The sequence below is a fragment of the Myotis yumanensis genome, unplaced genomic scaffold (assembly GCF_028538775.1).
Source record: "Myotis yumanensis isolate MYYU_CA2020_CCGP unplaced genomic scaffold, mMyoYum1.0.hap1 SCAF_7, whole genome shotgun sequence".
NCBI classification, from domain to species: Eukaryota; Metazoa; Chordata; class Mammalia; order Chiroptera; family Vespertilionidae; genus Myotis; species Myotis yumanensis.
This window is the reverse complement of record NW_027223758.1, coordinates 68400139-68418154: the sequence shown is the minus strand read 5'-3', so window position 1 is coordinate 68418154 and position 18016 is coordinate 68400139. Positions and strand designations below refer to the sequence as shown.

The 18016-nt window shown below is 42.8% G+C and overlaps 1 protein-coding gene across 1 annotated transcript; it reads right to left on the bottom strand.

Annotated features, from left to right (window-relative positions):
- Nucleotides 1–9226: 9226 nt before the first annotated feature.
- Nucleotides 9227–16831, bottom strand: ZNF334 (zinc finger protein 334). Its single transcript, XM_070419513.1, is given in 5 exon segments — nt 9227–9700; nt 9702–11413; nt 14224–14319; nt 14595–14721; nt 16670–16831. Coding segments are annotated over 5 exon segments (2202 nt in total). The 3' UTR covers nt 9227–9595.
- Between the last annotated feature and the right edge of the window lie 1185 nt (nt 16832–18016).

Here is an 18016-nt window from a genome sequence, read left to right as displayed (position 1 = left end):
AAGGGCTATTGTCAGGAACACTGTATTAGTAAGACTTGCATGAGTCACAGTGGTTTAAACACAAGGAATTCATTTTTCCTTCGCAACAAGAGGTAGGTAGGTAGGTGGTACTGAGCTGGGCGGCCGCTCAGAAAAGCTCTCCTCTCCACTGTCCTGTCTAGATTCCCCTCACCCTTAGCGCCTCTGCTCGTCCGGTAGCTCACTTGGTGGTGTGACCTCAGCTCATTCCTCAGGGATCTGAGCCCTCCCTGGTCCCAGGCCGTGATGGATGCGCGTGTCCACTTACCATCAAATCGGGCAACACATCCATCTACCAAGCGGAGGCTTCGTCCTGCTCTGTGGACTGGTCATGAGGGACCCTCATCTCTCCCCAGTCACCGGCCCGCAAAGGCTCACCAGCGGGGTGTGATTAAGTCTGTAATTCCAACCCTCAGCAACCTGCTTCCGCCAGAGGAGGCAGCCTGCGCCCTGGGCGAGGTCACCCCTGAGGAGAGCAGGGGCCTGTGGCTGCGACAAAGGTGGTTGAGAGCACAGGGGCTGAGGTTGGGGCCACACGAAGGCTCCAGGGTCTTCACGGCCGGGCAGGCCGCCCACGGGACCCCGCTCAGAGGAGAGGGACGCCGGCCAGGTGGGGAGGGACCCGGGTGCTGAGACGGCGCCCCTGGATCGCCCTGGCTGAGCCTGACTAGCTCACTTTGCTGGCATCGGCAAGGCCCCCTGGGCCACCGCATCAGACACCAAACAGGAGCAGATAAGCCGGCCCTCGGCTGGTCTCCCGTGCTGTGCGCTTCCTCCTCCTCCAGAGGGAGCCACCGAGGCGGAGGGGAGGGCGGTGCGCGAGGTGGTCTCACTAGGCGCCTCCCAAAGCAGGTGCTGGCTGTTCCGCTGGATGTTGGACGAGAGGTCCGGATCGTTCTTCCAAGAACACACAGTCCAGTGGCTCTTCGTCGTTCCCAACAACAGGAATGCAACTGAGACTAACACTCCGTTTCTCACCCCGCAGATGAGCACACCGCCCGCAGACCGGAGGCACTGGGCTGGGCTGGGAGCAGGTGCTGCTCCCCGAGGTGGGTGTGGAAGCGGCAGCATCGGGGAGGGATCTGTCTTGTCCCCACAGGAAGGGAGACATAGGGACCTGGCCTGCAGCCCCAGCTGGGTAACTCGGCCACACCGGCTCACCCGCTCCCAAGGCTCACTCCCTCGCGGGAGGGAGAGGCAACAGGTGGGTGAAATGGGGTCTGGTTGCTTGCTCAGGCAGCTCCCTCCTGCCCCCTGGTCCTCCTCTGCTCAGTCCTGGACGTGCTGGGGACACCCTCCTGGCATGCTGCCGGGTCCACCGATCTTATGAGTTGACCGATTGGACAGAATCCAGCTCCTTGTGGATAGTTCTGGCTGCAGTCATGTCTCTCCCATGGTCAGGGGCCCATCCCTACCCGGGCAGCAGCATAGCATCTTACAGAAAGGTGTGGGCGTCTCTGCTGCAGAGGATGTGGCCTGGCTCCAGAGCCGAGGGATCTGAGTTGTGGTTTCCCCACAAGACACGACCAAAACTCCACTCAGCATCTTATCTCTAACCCATAGGACCTGCGAGGTCAGATGGGCCAAGCTTGGGGGCTGCGTGCATTGCAGCCTAGACCTGCTGCGGGCTGTCTCCTGCCCCGGGCCTCTCTCTATGATGGAAGCCTTCATTCCACCCAGTACTCGGATCTGTGTGGTATTCCCAGGTTTGGACATGCTGCCTCCAGAATCCAAAGAGGTCTACCCAGCACAGTGCTTCCTTCTCTGTGGCCAACTTGGGTCCTGCGCCAATAGCTCTTAAGACGTTTGCGTATTTTCCTATCCCCAGCATATGGCTATCTGTCACGGGCTTTCAGAGTTCTAGGGCAGTGGTCGGCAAACTGCGGCTCGCGAGCCACATGCGGCTCTCTGGCCCCTTGAGTGTGGCTCTTCCACAAAATACCGACTTCTGCGCATGGGCCACGAAGTTTCAATCACACTGTACATGCACGCCCGCACGTGGTATTTTGTGGAAGAGCCACACTCAAGGGGCTAAAGAGCCACATGTGGCTCGAGAGCCGCGGTTTGCCGACCACTGTCTAGGGAGACAGCTGCCGCTGCTGCTGCTGCTTCTTCTTCTTCTTCTTTAAATATGTTTTATTGATTTCAGAGAGGAAGGGGGAAACAGAGAGACAGAAACATCAATGATGGGAGAGAATCATTGATTAGGCTGCCTCCTGCACATCCCCTACCGGGGGTCAAGCCCACAATCTGGGCATGTGCCCTGACCAGGAATTGAACCGTGACCTCCTGGTTCATAGGTCAACACTCAAACACTGAGCCACACTGGCTGGGGTGCCAGCCTCTCCTTCATTCAGTGTGTCTGGAATCCTAAAACTGGCTCGGATCTGGAAACTGAGTAAGAGATTGTGACTCTTGAGGAGTGGCCAACCACCTGACCAGGAAAGTTAGGTTGTGAAAACGTGAACTAGTGTGGAAGAGACACACCACACACTTCTGTGTGTGATATGCATGGGAAAAAGACCAGAGGAAACACCGCAGACTTAGCCTTCCTCACCTCTCGGTGGTCAGTATGGTGGTGGTGTGGACGGTTTTCATATTCTTTGTGGTACTTTCCTGAGTTGTCCACACTTTGGTACGTAGCAGGTGCACTCTGCCATGCCAGAAATTATGTGTGTGTGTGTGTGTGTGTGTGTGTGTGTTTGTGTTTTCTCTTCTCTGGAGAGAGGTGGCATAACTCATCCTGGCACAGTTGGAAGTGGCTGTCAACTCCCTACTCTCCAAAGGGTGGGTGTGGGTATTGGCATCACTTAAGAAGTCTCCCCTGGAAAGACTCCTGAGTCAAGGTGGCCTCTCCCAGTGGCATGGGGAAGGAGCCCCATAGCCTGGGGAATGGGACTTTAACCAGCCCCTTTCTTATAAAGAGCAACATACAACCCAGTAATTTCACTCCTAGGTATTAACTCAAGAGAAATGAAAACATATATCCATTCAAAGACTTGTACATGAATACACATAGCAGCTTTATTCATGATAGCCTCAAACTGAATACAACCCAAATAGCCATTAACGAGTGAATGAATGAACAAATTGTGGTATATCCTTACAATGGAATACTATTCAGCAATAAAAGGAATGGACTGTTAATACATCCAACAACATGGATGAATCTCACAATAATTGCACCGAGTGAAAGAAGTCAGAAAGAGAGTACATAGCGTTTGATTCCATTTATATAACAGTTTCTTAAAAAAGCAAACGAATCTTTAGTGACACAAAGCAGATCCGTGGTTGCTTGGGGATGCAGGGGCGGGAGATGGGAAGGAGGGAGTAAGGTAGGCACACGGGGAAACTTGTGGGGATGATTAGAATGGAACACTTGAGTTCAAGTTTAAGTTATAGCAAACCCCACCTGCAAGGAGACTTTTAAGATATTTTTTACTAATTGTGTCCTCTGCATAAACATTTAATACCATAGATATACCATATACCTGTTTATGTACTGTGGCGTTTTAAGGGCCACAAACCACTGAAATATCTAAGAATTTTTTTTGGGGGGGGGGGTAGGGGGTGGGGGAGCAAGTACTAATTTTCACCACCTTGGGTTCAATATTGCCCCTATTGAGAATGCATGCCTATTGCATAAGAAAAAAAAAAACACAAAAATTGAAGCAGGCAAGGAAGTAGTGGTATTATAATTAATTAAAATAACCTGATCTGACTCTTTGATGGAAACGTAGTAACACACATAACTGTGAAAAATGTCCCCCCAGCACTATGCATTGATATGGGTTAATGAAGATGGGTGGCTGAAATGAGAAGGTGGTTTGGAAGGCAGGAGCCTTTCAGAGCAGAGAAGTGGTAAAGCCTCTCATGTGCAACTAGAGCCCTCTGCTGGCCATTTTGGGAAACTGCCTCAGTAAGTTCAATAGCCCATTCATCTATTTCTCCAGCATCTGTAATATGCCATGGAGGAGCACTAGGCTTGGGTTTGAGGCTCAGCAAGGTTGAATAACGGAGTTAAAACGACACAGTGATAAATGGCAAAGCTGGCGTTCAAAGTCAGGGCCCAGACCGGGAGGAGCCTGCAACCAAGGTATATGCCCTTGACCGGAATTGAATCTGGGACCCTTTGGTCGGACGACTGACGCTCTATCCACTGAGCCAAACCGGCTAGGGCCTGCCTCAGTTTCTTGCCTATTGTATGCTGCAAAACAAATGAATTGTATTAAATCTAGCTACAAGAGAAAATATGACATACTACATAATAGTCAAATGACTATTACCTACTCATGGAAATTAGCAGTACTAACAAAAATACTAAGTACTCTCCGATAGGGGCCATCACTCATACACGCAGTTTTAGGCACTTGATACCAACCTTCCTGTATTTGTGAATCTGATAGCTAGGAAAATAGAATCTTTGTAGATGCAATCAAGTTAAGGGTCTCAAGATGAAGTTATCCTGGATTTGGGGTGGGCTCTAAATCCAGTGACTCAAATCCTTATAAAGAGAGAAAGGTTGAGAAGAGGGGAGACTCAGGGAAAAGGCCATGGGAAGCCAAGGCAGAGATCAGAGGGATGCAACTACAAGCCAAGCAACACCTGAAGCCCCCCGAAGCTGGAAGAGGTAAAGCATTCTCCTCTCTCCTATTTTCTCCTTCAGAGGGCACATGGCCCTGCTGACACCTTGACTTTGGACCTCTGGCCTCTAGAACTGTGACAGAAGGCATTTCTGTTGTTTCAAGGCCACCAAGCCTCTTACCGCAGCGCTAGGAAACTAGTATGATGCCAATATGAATGCATAGTTATTGAATGTGCACAAAACAATAATGCTATTCCAAAGAACTCTTCCCAAATAAAATTTTCTTAAAAAGTGAGTTTTAACTCAGTGAAGACTACGGAAGACACTCCAAATGGTTGGCTCTGAGGACTCGTGGACTCGCGCTGAGGACTCCAGCATGGTGAGCGCTGGGTGTGTGCTCTGGAACCCCACTCCCTGCCTGCCAGCTGAGCCACTGAGCTAAGTGCTATGTGCCTCTGTTTCATTTGTCTCGTGGCATCTATCCACGGGAGTACTGCGAGGGCTAAAAAGCTGCAAGCCTATACATACATGTGTATTACAATACTTTTTATATTCAACTACCTTTGGGTGTCTGAAGTAAAACTGAAATGAAAGGCCAGTGGGTGGGCACCAAAAGGCAAGGAAAATAGAAGTTGTTGGTTGATTTCACGTGCTGTTCACGGTCCTCAGATCCCCTATAAGACTCTTCTATTTTTTAAACTAAGCCTTGAAAGTTGGGAGGGCAATATAGCATTACTCCCTTTTCAGAGAGAAAAAAACAAACAAACCCACAAGAATTAGCTTATTGAGGCATTTTTAACAGAATTTATAGTGCAGAGTTAGAAGGAAGTTTCATTTTTATCCTTAATACTTTTAAGACAAGCTGTGTAGTTACAAATTTCATTCCCTCGTTGAGGCAAACACATATAGGTACCAACCAACATCCATGGCTTAACAGACACAATTTTATATGCCAGTTTAAAAACATTTATTAATAAATTGCTCAAGTCTTTTAAGGTTTACCCTAGGGTTTGCATAAATTCAGTAGCTCTAATTGTCTCTAGATATTTTAATAAGATGTATCAATTTACTTACCCTAATTCTGTGATAGAAGTCATGACTTTCAAATACCTTGGTCAATTTGATTTTTCTTCATTGGTTGATATCATCATGTGATAGCCACCAAAGATAATTTATTCTTTAGTTTGTTAATATGGTGATTACATTGATTTATTTCAAGTATTGAACCAACCTTGCATTTTTGCAATGAACTCTATGGTATATAATTCACTTTATATATGCATGTCTTTTCATATAATTAATAAATAATTCTATTTGCTAATAATTTGTTAAGAATTTGTATGTCTATTTTCATGAAGAATATTGGTCCATATTTTTTTTTTATGCTGTATTTTAAAATGTTTTTGGTTTTGGTGTCAGTGAATACTAGCTTTATAAATGAATTGGGAAGTGTTTTTGTTTGCCTTCTTGGTTTTCTGGAAGAAAGTGTATAGAATTGGTGTTATTTTTCCTTTGCACACTTGTTAGAATACTACAGTGAAAGCTGGGCCTGGAGAGTTCCTCTTTGGGAGTTTTAAATTAGTAGAGTGTGATAAGTTTTGAAAATACAACACTTAAAAAGCTATACAAAAAGATACATTAAAAAACACTATAAATAAGTAAAAGTGGAATTCTAAAAATGTTCAACTAATCCTCAAGAAAGCAGAATAAAGAAAACAGAAATTAAAAATTATGTCAAACAGAAACAAACAGAAAATAGAATGGCAGACTTAAAATCTAACATGGCAATAATTACATTAAATATAAATGGTCTAAATAAAAAGACAGATTGACAAAGGTATTTAAAAATATGATTCCACTATATATTGTCAAAAAGAAACTCATTTTAAATAAAATTATATAGGCAGGTTAAAAGTAAAAGAATGGAAAAAGATATGATGCGAAAAAAAATAAATCAAAAGAAAGCAGTAGTGAAACACAAAGAAAAGTAGTTTTAAAAGGACCTCTGCAGAGGTCCTATGATGGAGCTAGAGAGACCTGGGCTCAATGACAGGGTCTGCTAGTTGGCTTCCTTATCACTGTAGTAATCTCAAGGAACATCTAAATGCCTCGTTTTCCTCATCTTTAAAATCGGCATGGAAAGAGAACTTACCTCATAGGCCTATTTAAAGAGTAAACATGATCTGGCATATACACCCTTGCTTCATTGCTTGCAGTATAACAAAGTCCTATTAGGAGCCATTACAATAATAGCAACAATTATAACAACTGCTGCTACTGCTGCTACAGAAGGCATTTTGTTAGGTTCTTTTAATTAAACATCTCAATGAACCCTAATATTTACTGCAAGGTTAGCATTGCCATCCTTATTTTAAAAATAAAAAAATTAATAAATAAAAGTAAGAATATCGATGCTCAGAAAAGTGAAGTAAGTCCTCCAAGATCAAAAAGTATCTGTTGTAAGTGCTGGGACTAAATCCAAGAACTGCTTCCCTTCATTATTTCATCCTTTTCCGATATATCACATTATCTAGAACCCAGATGTCTACATCAATCAACTTTCAATTCTTCAGAGTTTTCAGCCCAATGAAATGCCCTTCATGACCTCAGGAAATACACTTTGAATTAAAATTGACTCCTGCCTTCTAGTCCTGGGACTTCTTGGTGTTTTTCTGGAGTTTGAGACCAAGCTGCATTCCTGCAGCTTCAGGATGGCTCATGGACTCTCCAGCCTGTTTTGTGTTTAGTGACCCTGGTTAGAGTTTACCAGAAGCTAGGCTTGAGATTCCAGGGGCCGTGGGTGCCATCAGAGACAGATATTGGTTACCAGGGCGAGGCAAAAGTAGATTGATAGTTGTTAGTATGGAGAATACAATAATAAATAATAATACAAGAATAAACTCTGTGTTTCATGTATTCACAACTGTAAACCTACATTGCCGCACCCTGTAGATTGTTGAGATTCAGAGACAGTGTGGATTTCAATATGAAAATCTGACATACATATAATTCATATTGTATAGCACACTCCTGTACTATGTACCTATACATAGCCCAATATACCTAAAAAAGTCTTCCCCTATCTAATTAGAAACCCTGTACATCTTAAGTGAAAATCCAGCAGTCGCATGACCTGTGCCCCAACAATTCCACTTCTAGGTACATACTAGTACATTAAAACAATAGTTTTCATCTGGGCATCCTAAAAGGTATTTGGAAATATTTGGGTGGTTTGGTTGACACTATGACTGAGGGTGTTTCAGGCATTCGTGGGTGGAAGGGCCACAGGTGCTAAACACCCTGCAATGTGTCAGTGAAAGGACGGGAAGAAGAGGCTCATCTGGAAGGCCAGGAGCTCCATCGCAGAAAAACACTGTCCCAGAGAAACGTGTACATCTGCAACCACACGTGTCACAAACATTTTCATTGCAATATTGCATAATTTTTATAAAATTAAAAAACAACAACAACCAGAAAGCAACAAATCCATTCATGATAGACTAGATAAATAAATGTTGGTATGGTGATACACTGGGGAGAAATATACACCAATAAAAATGAATTTATCTCAGTTAAACACATCAAGAATGTTGTATCTGAAAACAATGTTGAATAAAAAATGGAAAAATATAGATACCAAGTTATATAAGGTTCAAAAACAGAATTCAGCAGTATTATTGTTTAGGGATACACATATAAGAAGTAAAACTACAAAGAAAAATAAGTGGACGGTTAACAGAAAATCTAGGATAGCAATTACATCTGTGGAAAAAGAAGGGGCTGCCCTAGCCGGTTTGGCTCAGTGGATAGAGTGTTGGCCTGCGGACTGAGGGTCCCGGGTTCGATTTGGGTCAAGGGCACATGCCCGGGTTGTAGGCTCGATCCCCAGTTGGGGGCGAGCAGGAGGCAGCCAATCAATGATTCTCTCTCATCATTGATGTTTCTATCTCTCTCTCCCTCTCTGAAATCAATAAATATATATTAAAAAATAAAATAGAATAAGGAAAAGAAAAAGAAGGGGCTTACATTTAGAGAGCGTAAACTTCATAATGGGTCATGAATATATAAGTATTGCTTTTATTATCTTTGTATATATGCATATACATATATATTTCTTTTTATAAACTATTTAATTTTCAAGAAATAGGCTTGAAATGATTGCATTAGAATGTTAGCAAAAGTGATGTTTTGGTGTAAGGATCATAGTTAAGATTTTTTTCCTTTCATTTATTTTTCTGCATTCAAAACCTTTTTCAAGTATCTCCACCACTCATCATTTGGGCCTAGCCTTCTTGATTTTCTTGATTGTATTATTTTTCTTTGTTCCCTAGTATTTTTAGAAATAATATGAACCTTGACCAAAATATAAAAAGTGATGAAAGTGAAAGAGAAACAAAATCAAAGTAAACATAAATAAAAATAAAAAGTAATAAGTTACCACAAATAATATGTACAAGTTGAATTCACATATCTATATATATAAAAGCCCAGCAACTGGAACAGTGGAACGATCAGAATGACTGGAATGACCGGTGGCTATGACACGCACTGTGGCAGCCAACCAGCCTGATCTGGGCCCTGATCAGCACTCCCCCAGCTGGCCTGGCCCCCAATTGGCTCCCAACACCCCAATTGGGCTGGGCCAGCAGGACCCCACCTGTGCATGAATTTGTGCACTGGGCCTCTAGTCAGTTAATAATTGGATACAAAAGCTCCACATTTCACATTCCATTTAAAACTGAATATTTTCTGTTACCTTTTCTGTAACAAGTTTGGTGTTACATCTGAAATATGATCTCTAGTTAAACAATATTTCTACAATAACATTTTAATTCATATTCCTTAAAATGACATATTTCCCCTCAACATCTTTGAGTACTTGTTGAAAGCTTTCATGCACTCCAAGTATACAAAGGGTTTCACTCCTATATTAATCCTCTCACTTCAATTAGCTATAACCTATTGATAAAGACTTCCCTATGAATTGACATCCTAGCATTTCTGCCCTGCAACTTGCTGATGTTCAATAAGTTTGACTTGTACATGCAGGCTCCCTCCCATGGAGAGCGTTGACAGGAGTTTTCTTCTTGTGTGTTCTTCTTTGATGTTTGGTGAGGGCTGACCTCTGGCTGAAGGTTTTTCTACATTCATTACATTCATAGGGTTTTTCACCTGTGTGAATTCTCTGATGTTTTGTGAGTGCTGACTTTTCATAGAAAGTTTTCCCACATTCTGGACATTTGTAGGGTTTCTCTCCTGTATGAGTTCTCTGATGTACAACAAGGTTGGACTTCACACAGAAAGACCTCCAGCATTCATCACATTTATAGGGTTTCTCTCCTGTGTGGGTCCTTTGATGTTGAGTAAGGTTTGATTTCACACAAAAGGTTTTCCCACATTCATTACATCGATACGGTTTCTCTCCCGTGTGAGTTCTCTGGTGCACTGTGAGGGCTGACTTCTGGCAGAAGGATTTTCCACATTCATTACATTCATATGGTTTTTCTCCTGTGTGAGTTCTCTGATGTTCAGTGAGGTTTGACTTCACAAAGAAGGACTTTCCACATTCATTACATTCATAGGGTTTTTTCCCTATGTGTGTTCTCTGATGTTGAGTAAGGTCTGTTTTCTTATGGAAGACTTTTCCACATTTATTACAGTCATAGGTTTTCTTTCCTTTGTGAACACTCTGATTTTGAGTGAGGTCTGACTTATTACTTAAAGCCCTCCCACTTTCATTACATTTATTGGTTCTTTTCCTCAAGTGTGTTCTCTGATGTTGACCAAGTTTCAACTTCTTGCAGGAAGATTTCTCACACTTACTACCTTCAAAGCTTTTCTCTCCTGTGTTAATTCTCTGGTTTTGAGTGAGGCATGACTTCTTTATGGTTTTCTCACTTTCATTACACTCACTGTGTTTTTCTGTTGTATGAATTTTCTGATGTTGAGTAAGGCATGACTTTTCATGGAAGGATTTCCCACATTTATTACAGTCATAGATTTTCTCTCCTTTGTGAGTTCTCTCATCTTGAGTGTGGCATGACTTCTGCAAGGCTTCTGCACTTTCATTACACTCATCAGGTTTTCCTCCTGTGTGCATTCTCTGATGTTGAGTAAGGTTTGACTTCTTGCTACAGGATTTCTCCAATTTATTACATTCGGAGTGTTTCTCCCCTATGTGAGTTCTCTGATGTGCACGTTTTGGCTTTACCCATGAAGATTTCCCATTTTTACTGGATTCATGTGGCTTCCTTTCCCTAAGGGTTTTCAGATAAGCACTGAACTTTAACTTTTGCTTGAAGGTTGTTCTATGTTTTTTACCTTCAGAGGGGTTCTCTCCTGTGGGAACTCTCTTATATGTAACAAAGGCTGTTTTTTTGTGAAAGGCTTTCCCACAATTATTATATGTAAGAAGTTGCTCTGAAGCTGAATTCTTCTGATGTTGACTAAAGTAATCATTATGACTGTGGGACTTCTTTTGATCATTGTCACAGGGCTTGCTCATTGTATGAGTTTTCTCATGCATAGTATCAAGGAATACACATCCGTTGAAATTGTTGGGCTTGTTTATTGCATGGATTCTATTACTAAGAATTAATTCTGAAACACTTTTCAAGTTTGTTCCAAATGAGTCACATTTATGAGGTATTTTTCTTGAAGACACTGGGTTTGTGGCCATATTAAATTCTTCTCCTAAGGTTTTACTTCTCTCCTTAGTCATTGTTTTGTTGTTGCTGAATAAAGCTTGCTTTGGATATATATCTTCATTTTCTTGGCTTCTCTCTTTCATGTTATTGACTTTCTGGACTTCTATGAATATTAAAAATTAACATATATTATAAATCTTAACATATTCTTAAAGCAATGGGGTTGTATACAAGTGCCCTACATTGAGTTGATTCTTAGGTTTTAGACATAGTCTCCTGGGATGAAAGAACTCTTAAGCAAATATTTAACTCTTTTGTTTGGTAACATGAAAACAAAGACAAAAACATATACCATAGTAGAAAAAGAGAGAAAAAGCTGAAAATTAATCAAGTAGGTTTGGCTTGTTACAATATAACATTAAAATAGGTAGAGAGTTAGAAATAAAGCAGAAGGAATGGTGAACTGAGAACAAAGGATGTCAGGAAAACAATTGATCCAAGGATGGAGGTTAGTCAAAGAATGGGGCAAAGATAAGGGACACTGAGTAGGGAGACAAGGAAGACTAAAGGGTGACCAAGGGATGTATCAGAGCAAAGATTAAGTTTGGGGGCAGATTAAAGACTAGAACCTTATCCTCCTCTCCTTATGCTTTAAATAATGCAGCAGGATCCTTTTTACAGTCTACATGCTTCTAATCTCTTCCTCTTCTTTCCCATTCTGTATACCAACTCACACATATATTTATAAAATCATTCATTTCCTCTGGTCTAAAGGTCAGTCCTATAGTTCTGGCTCCATCTCTCCATATAGCTGTGATATGGAAAAACAATGTCCAAAGAGAATGTTAAAATATATGAGAGGACAAGCCATGCTTACAATAGGATCCAACTCCCCTCTGTGTTTTGATTGCTGGTGCTATCATTTGATCTATCAGAGTTAAACAATATAATCTGTCCTGATTTACACTCTACTTTTTCCACTTTCAGTCTGCAGTCACAATACTAATATTTATTTCCACGTTTATGTCATGTTTTCTTCCTCTCTGATTTCTCCTTGTCTGTGGGAGCTCAAGTACCTGGCTATTCAACTTGATCCTAGGACCAATACTAATTTTCATCTTAAAAATTTCTGGCTATGAGTAAGTATTGTTATCCTCTGCTATTCTCATTTTATTCAATAACATCAACTGTGTGTTTAAAAGTTTATGACTTTTCTGTAGCAGATAGAGGAAAATTTGATGTTGAATGTTTATACTTAAGAGTTGATACTAGTTTCATATGCCTAAATTCACAATACATGTTCAAATGATCATCCCACAAGTCTACAATATTGTTAGCTTCTACAAAATCAGGATATTTAATCCCATATATTGTGCATTTCCAAACACAAACCTACTTTCATGTTCTTTACTGAGTTAGCACACATTCCATCCTTAGCTCTTCTCGGAACCCAGGCATCCTTCAGGGCAAATATATATCCTCTGCCCTAACATGTTTGGCTCAGTGGATTGAGCGTCGGCCTGCGGACTGAAGGGTCCCAGGTTCAATTCCCGTCAAGGGCATGTACCTTGGCTGCGGGCACGTCCCCAGTAGGGGGTTTGCAGGAGGCAGCTGATCGATGTTTCTAACTCTCTATCCCTCTCCCTTCCTCTCTGTAAAAAATCAATAAAGTATATTTAATATATATATTAAATATATATATATCCTCACTCTTTTAAATTCCATTTGTGATAAATATTACAAGTAAATACTATCTGTACAATATGTTCCCACACTATTTCCTAAGCACTTCTACTTCCATGATCTACTTCCTGATTTCCATTGCTTTTGGCAGTTTTCCACCTTTAAAATTTGTTATTATTGTGTTTGAGATTTCAGCTGCCTCCCACCTACAACAAATATAGAGTTGACTTTTCTCCTTGTGGCCTTTGGGTAATTTTCAGGAAAAGAAGGGACAAGGCTGACTTTACACTTGCATCTGTATATTGGAATCCACTCCTTCCTTCAAAAAACACTGTTTATGTGGCTTCTGAACACCCCTGTCTCCTGACTCTCCCCCTATAGAGTGGGTGCTCCTTCTCAGTCTCTCTTGCTAGAATCCTGTGTCTTCCTGACTTGTAAATGTAGTGCTTAAGGGCATAGTTCTTGACTTCTTCTCTTACCCATTGTCTCCCTCACAGTAGAATTCAGTCTCTACCAGGACTGAAAGGTTTTGCCCCCAGGTAACTCTCTGCCATCACTTGCTAATTTCTCCTCAATAAACCCTCTCTGACTTCCTTGCTGTTCCCTGATTACACCAAGTGCACTCCTGTCTCAGAGCTCGGCACCGGCTGCTCCCTCCATCTGGAAATCTCTCAGGTAACCCATGTCTCCCTCCACTCCACTTTTCTTCCTCCTCAAAGAGGCCATTCCTGACTTTCCTGCCAATCTCTATCCCCTTCACCTGACTTTAACTTTCAGGGTGCTGATTACCACCAGGCATACTGCATATTTCTCTGCTCACCAGGTCTACTGATAGGACTAGAGACTTTGCTTTTGTACCCCTGTGCTTGGAATGTGACTGGTGCACAGCAGGCATTAAATAACTAAATATTTGTTGGATAAAAGAATGTATCAATAAATGCATCTCTATAGAGTGTGTAGCACCGGTGGGAAGGTGAACAATGGCCATTGTTGAACAGAGAGGAAAACAGAGAAATAAAGGTCTAAGATGAGGGAGGCAGCAAATGGATGCCACAAAAACCAAGCAAATCTCTCTCTATACATGTCAAACAGAAAATTTAAAAATTGTATATGAAAGTGAAATTTGGAGGTTTCATAGCTAAGGTATGGTACTTATTTGTCTTTAGTCATGTCTAAAAGTGGAGCCTCTATAAGATATTTCTGAAACATATTTCAAAGATACCAACCCTTGACCTGGACTCTTGGGATTCAGTTTCTACCAGTTGCTTTGGCCTGACTTCATTAACTCACCTGGATGGCTCTGACTCGGGAACTCTCCCTTTACTATCCATGGTTCTTCTCCTTGCTCCAACTTGAATATCAGCTCAGGTTTGGCGACACAGTGCCCTGTTACGGGAAATGACAGGGGACTTGGCAACGTTTCTTAGGGTTCAGGCCCTTTGAGGAATCAGACGGGAGAAGCTTTAGAAGCTGAACCATGATGGAGCCCTCGTCGAAAAAGACTCTTTCACTGGGGAGGTGAGAATACAATATTCTTTCAAGTTCCTTAAAAGGATCTTTTAGTCCGAATTCTCAAGCTGAAAACTCATAATATTCTACATTGATGTGGTTCCTAAGAAAGGAAGTGCAGGCTGTTGGGAGTTGCATGGGGCTGTGCTTACCCAGGGACAACAGGTGCCTGTAGTTCTCCAGCATCACCTCCCTGTACAGGTGCCTCTGAGCAGAGTCCAGCAGCTGCCACTCATCCCGGGTGAAGGCCACAGATATATCCTCGAACGACACTGACCCCTGTAATAGCCCAATGCTGCTCAGCCTGAAGTGCTCAAGACCAGAGGGCATGAGAAAGACATCTGGGAACCAATCCTACTGTGCTCACCGTTAAGAGTTTACCAGGTAATATTACAAGGGATGTCTATGTACTTGTGGGAAAGACAGAAATCAGAACAGAAATACTCTGCTGCCATGCTTGTTTATTAATTCATAGAGCAATCTGAGTTCCTCTGCCTGCCTAGAACTGTTCTGGTTTTGGAGGATGCCAAGGAGAATAAGACACTGGTCTTGTTCTTAAGGCATTTACAGACTGATGAGGTGAATTTCTACAGAAATAGACACGTGCAACAGTGAATTATGGGAGCCATGAAAAACTGTGGACAGAGTGAGGTCACAAAGGGGAGAGAGGGTTACAATTTTTTGTGGTTTTTTTTCAGGTTATGCTGCATTGAGGAGATAAAGATGTGGTTGCACACCAACAGTGAGTTTTGTGTGAATAAGAGACAACAGTATAAGCCAAGATATAGACACACTAAAAATGCACATTCGGTTAAGGGAATTGCAAGTAGTACAGCGCGATAGAATAAGGTGGGAGGCTTTGATGAGACATAGAATAGTAGGAGGTATTTAGTGGTCAGACATGGAGAAATTTTGGACTTTCCTCTATAGAGCAGTGGCCTCCAAATACTTGGTCACCCCAACAGTAAGAGTTACTGGGTCTTTCTCCAGGTTTGCAGGCTCAATCCCCAGTGGGGGGCATGCAGAAGGCAGCCAATCAATGATTCTCTCTCATCATTGATGTTTCTATCGCTCTCTCTTCCTCTCCCTTCCTCTCTGAAATCAATAAAAAATATATATATTTTTAAAAGTTACTGGGTATTCCTTATAAATCATACTCGATGTCTATGACTCTCCAGCCATACACCAAAAGTAAAGCTTAACTTTCCTGAGTTTTTTAGATACAAAAGAAACATAAAAGTGCATTCTAGTACTTTATTTACAGGCCACGTAAGACCTGATTGTGCAGTTCTCTGGGGCCAACATGCCTGCTTTGGAGATTGCTTCTGAGGACGATGGGGCCATGTAAACAAGTGACACATCAGAATTATAAATTGAAAGCAGTGTTCTAGAAGCCGAGTGCCAGGTGTTTCGAAGCTGTGGTTCTCAACCAGACATAATTTTGCCACTCATGGGGGATTTGGCAATGTCTAGAGACATGTCTGGTTGTCACAACTGAGGAAAGGGTGCTACTGGTATATGGTGGGTGGAGTCCAGAGATACTACTAAATATCCTACAATGCATAGGCCAGCCTCTACAGCAGGGACTTATCTGGTCTGGCTGGTGTGGCTCAGTGGTTGAGCATCGACCCAGTAACCAAGAGGTCACTGGTTCAATTCCTGGTCAGGGCACATGCCCAGGTTGCAGGGTGTACAGGAGGCAGCTGATGGGTGATGTTTCTCTCTCATTAATGTTTCTATCTCTTTATCCCTCTCCTTTCCTATCGCTCTCTAAAAATCCATAAAAACATGTTATTGTTTTAAAAAAAATAATTATCTGGCCCAAAATATTGATAGTGTTGAAGGTTAAGAAAGCCTGTTTCCAAGAGAAGTCAGAGAGGAAGGTAATAGACTACGAAAAGAGATGACCACCTACTTTAACGTAGCAGCAAAAGGATTTAGAAGTGGGAGCTGACTCTAAATGGAATTAGTCAGTAATTGTTTATGGAATGGGGGGGGGGGGGGGAGGAGCAGTAGTCCCAGGTAAGTGCCAGAGCAGCTGGGTCAATGCTGATGCCAGATACTGAGATTGGCAAAATAGGAGAGGGAGCAGATTGGGCAGGAGGAGAGAGAGCTGACTCTTGGACATGTTATACTGAAGGCGTCCGTGGCACCCACAGGTGGAGATGTTGAGGTGACAGCTGGGGCTCAGGAGAGAGGTGTAGGGTTAGGATGTATTTTTAGAAACCTGGAACATCTCAGTGGTAGCAGAAGCCATCCGAACAGGGACCTTGCTCACAAAGAGCATGGAGACCAAGCGGACAGAGCCTGGGGGCAGCAGGGCAAGGCCAGTGGGCCTGGTGACGACGAAGGAACAGGAACCAGGAGTTAGCAGCTGTATCTGCGGCATCTAGAACAGTCCTGGTCTGGTCCACTGTGGTGCCCCCAAAGCAGCCGTCAAATAAATGCTGTCTGGTAGTGACAATTTCAAGAATAAGTGCTCTCCTAACTCAATGCAATGGGCTGCGCGCGCGCACACACACACACACACACACACACACAATCTCCTCTGCCTCTGAAACTACAGCAAGGAGAGACATAAAAACACTAATATGTGTATCAGAACAGAGGCACATGGGAAAAGAGGATGGCGGCAAGTGAGAAACGCTGACTGGCTTCTGGAAGATGTAGAGGAGGGAGATAGAGGCAGCACTGTTCTACCCCTTAATACAGAGTGTGGCAAAGTCTCAGGCTCCATGCAGAGCCTGGCGAGACCTCCCAGCTCAGGAAACTCTAGTGGATGCGGGGCCGCAGAAGAGGGAGCAGGAGTAACAGAAGGCCCGCCTCCTCCCCGAGTGGGTCCTTCCCTGCTCAGGGGATAGCTGAGGGTTAACACTCAGGAGGCCAGGTCTCTATAACAGGCAGGGAACCTCCTCCACGTGTTTGCATGAACTTTGCAACCCAAGAGACAATCAGAGTACTGTGCTTAGCACCCTGATACGGTCACAGCTTTTCTTTTAAGGCAACTCTAGGGAAACAGACTGATATGCTCAGGTAAGGCACTGCCCCATTTGGCAGGCGAAACGGGGTCCCCTCAAGCTTTGTCCCCCTCTGTACAGACTAAAGAGAAGCCTGTCTGTACACATGTCCCAACTATTCACGTGGGAAACCCCGAGTCATCCTTTCATTCCAGTGAAAAGCTTGCCAAGGAAACAGGCCTCTGGTTGCCAAGTAACACACATCAGCTACCAAATTGATATAATGAGGGTTTTACCTTTCTTTTCACACAAAAGACAAAAAAGACCTCAATGTAGGAGGAAAAACAACCATCTGAAAAAGAAGCCTCAAGAACAGACTTGAAGACTGTTAAGCAAATCTCCTGTCAATAAAAATCAGCAGCCTGAAAGGTAAATACTGAGAACAGACTGAAGACTATGAAAACAAGCTTAATTCCCCTATCAAAGAGAATAACTTTGAAGAATTCCAATAGATGTTCCCAAATTGATGAAAGAATCTTCTATGAAATGAGAAAAGTGAGGTGTGAAAAAAGAAGTCCACAGACCCTAAATATTTTATTGCTGACTTATGAAAACAG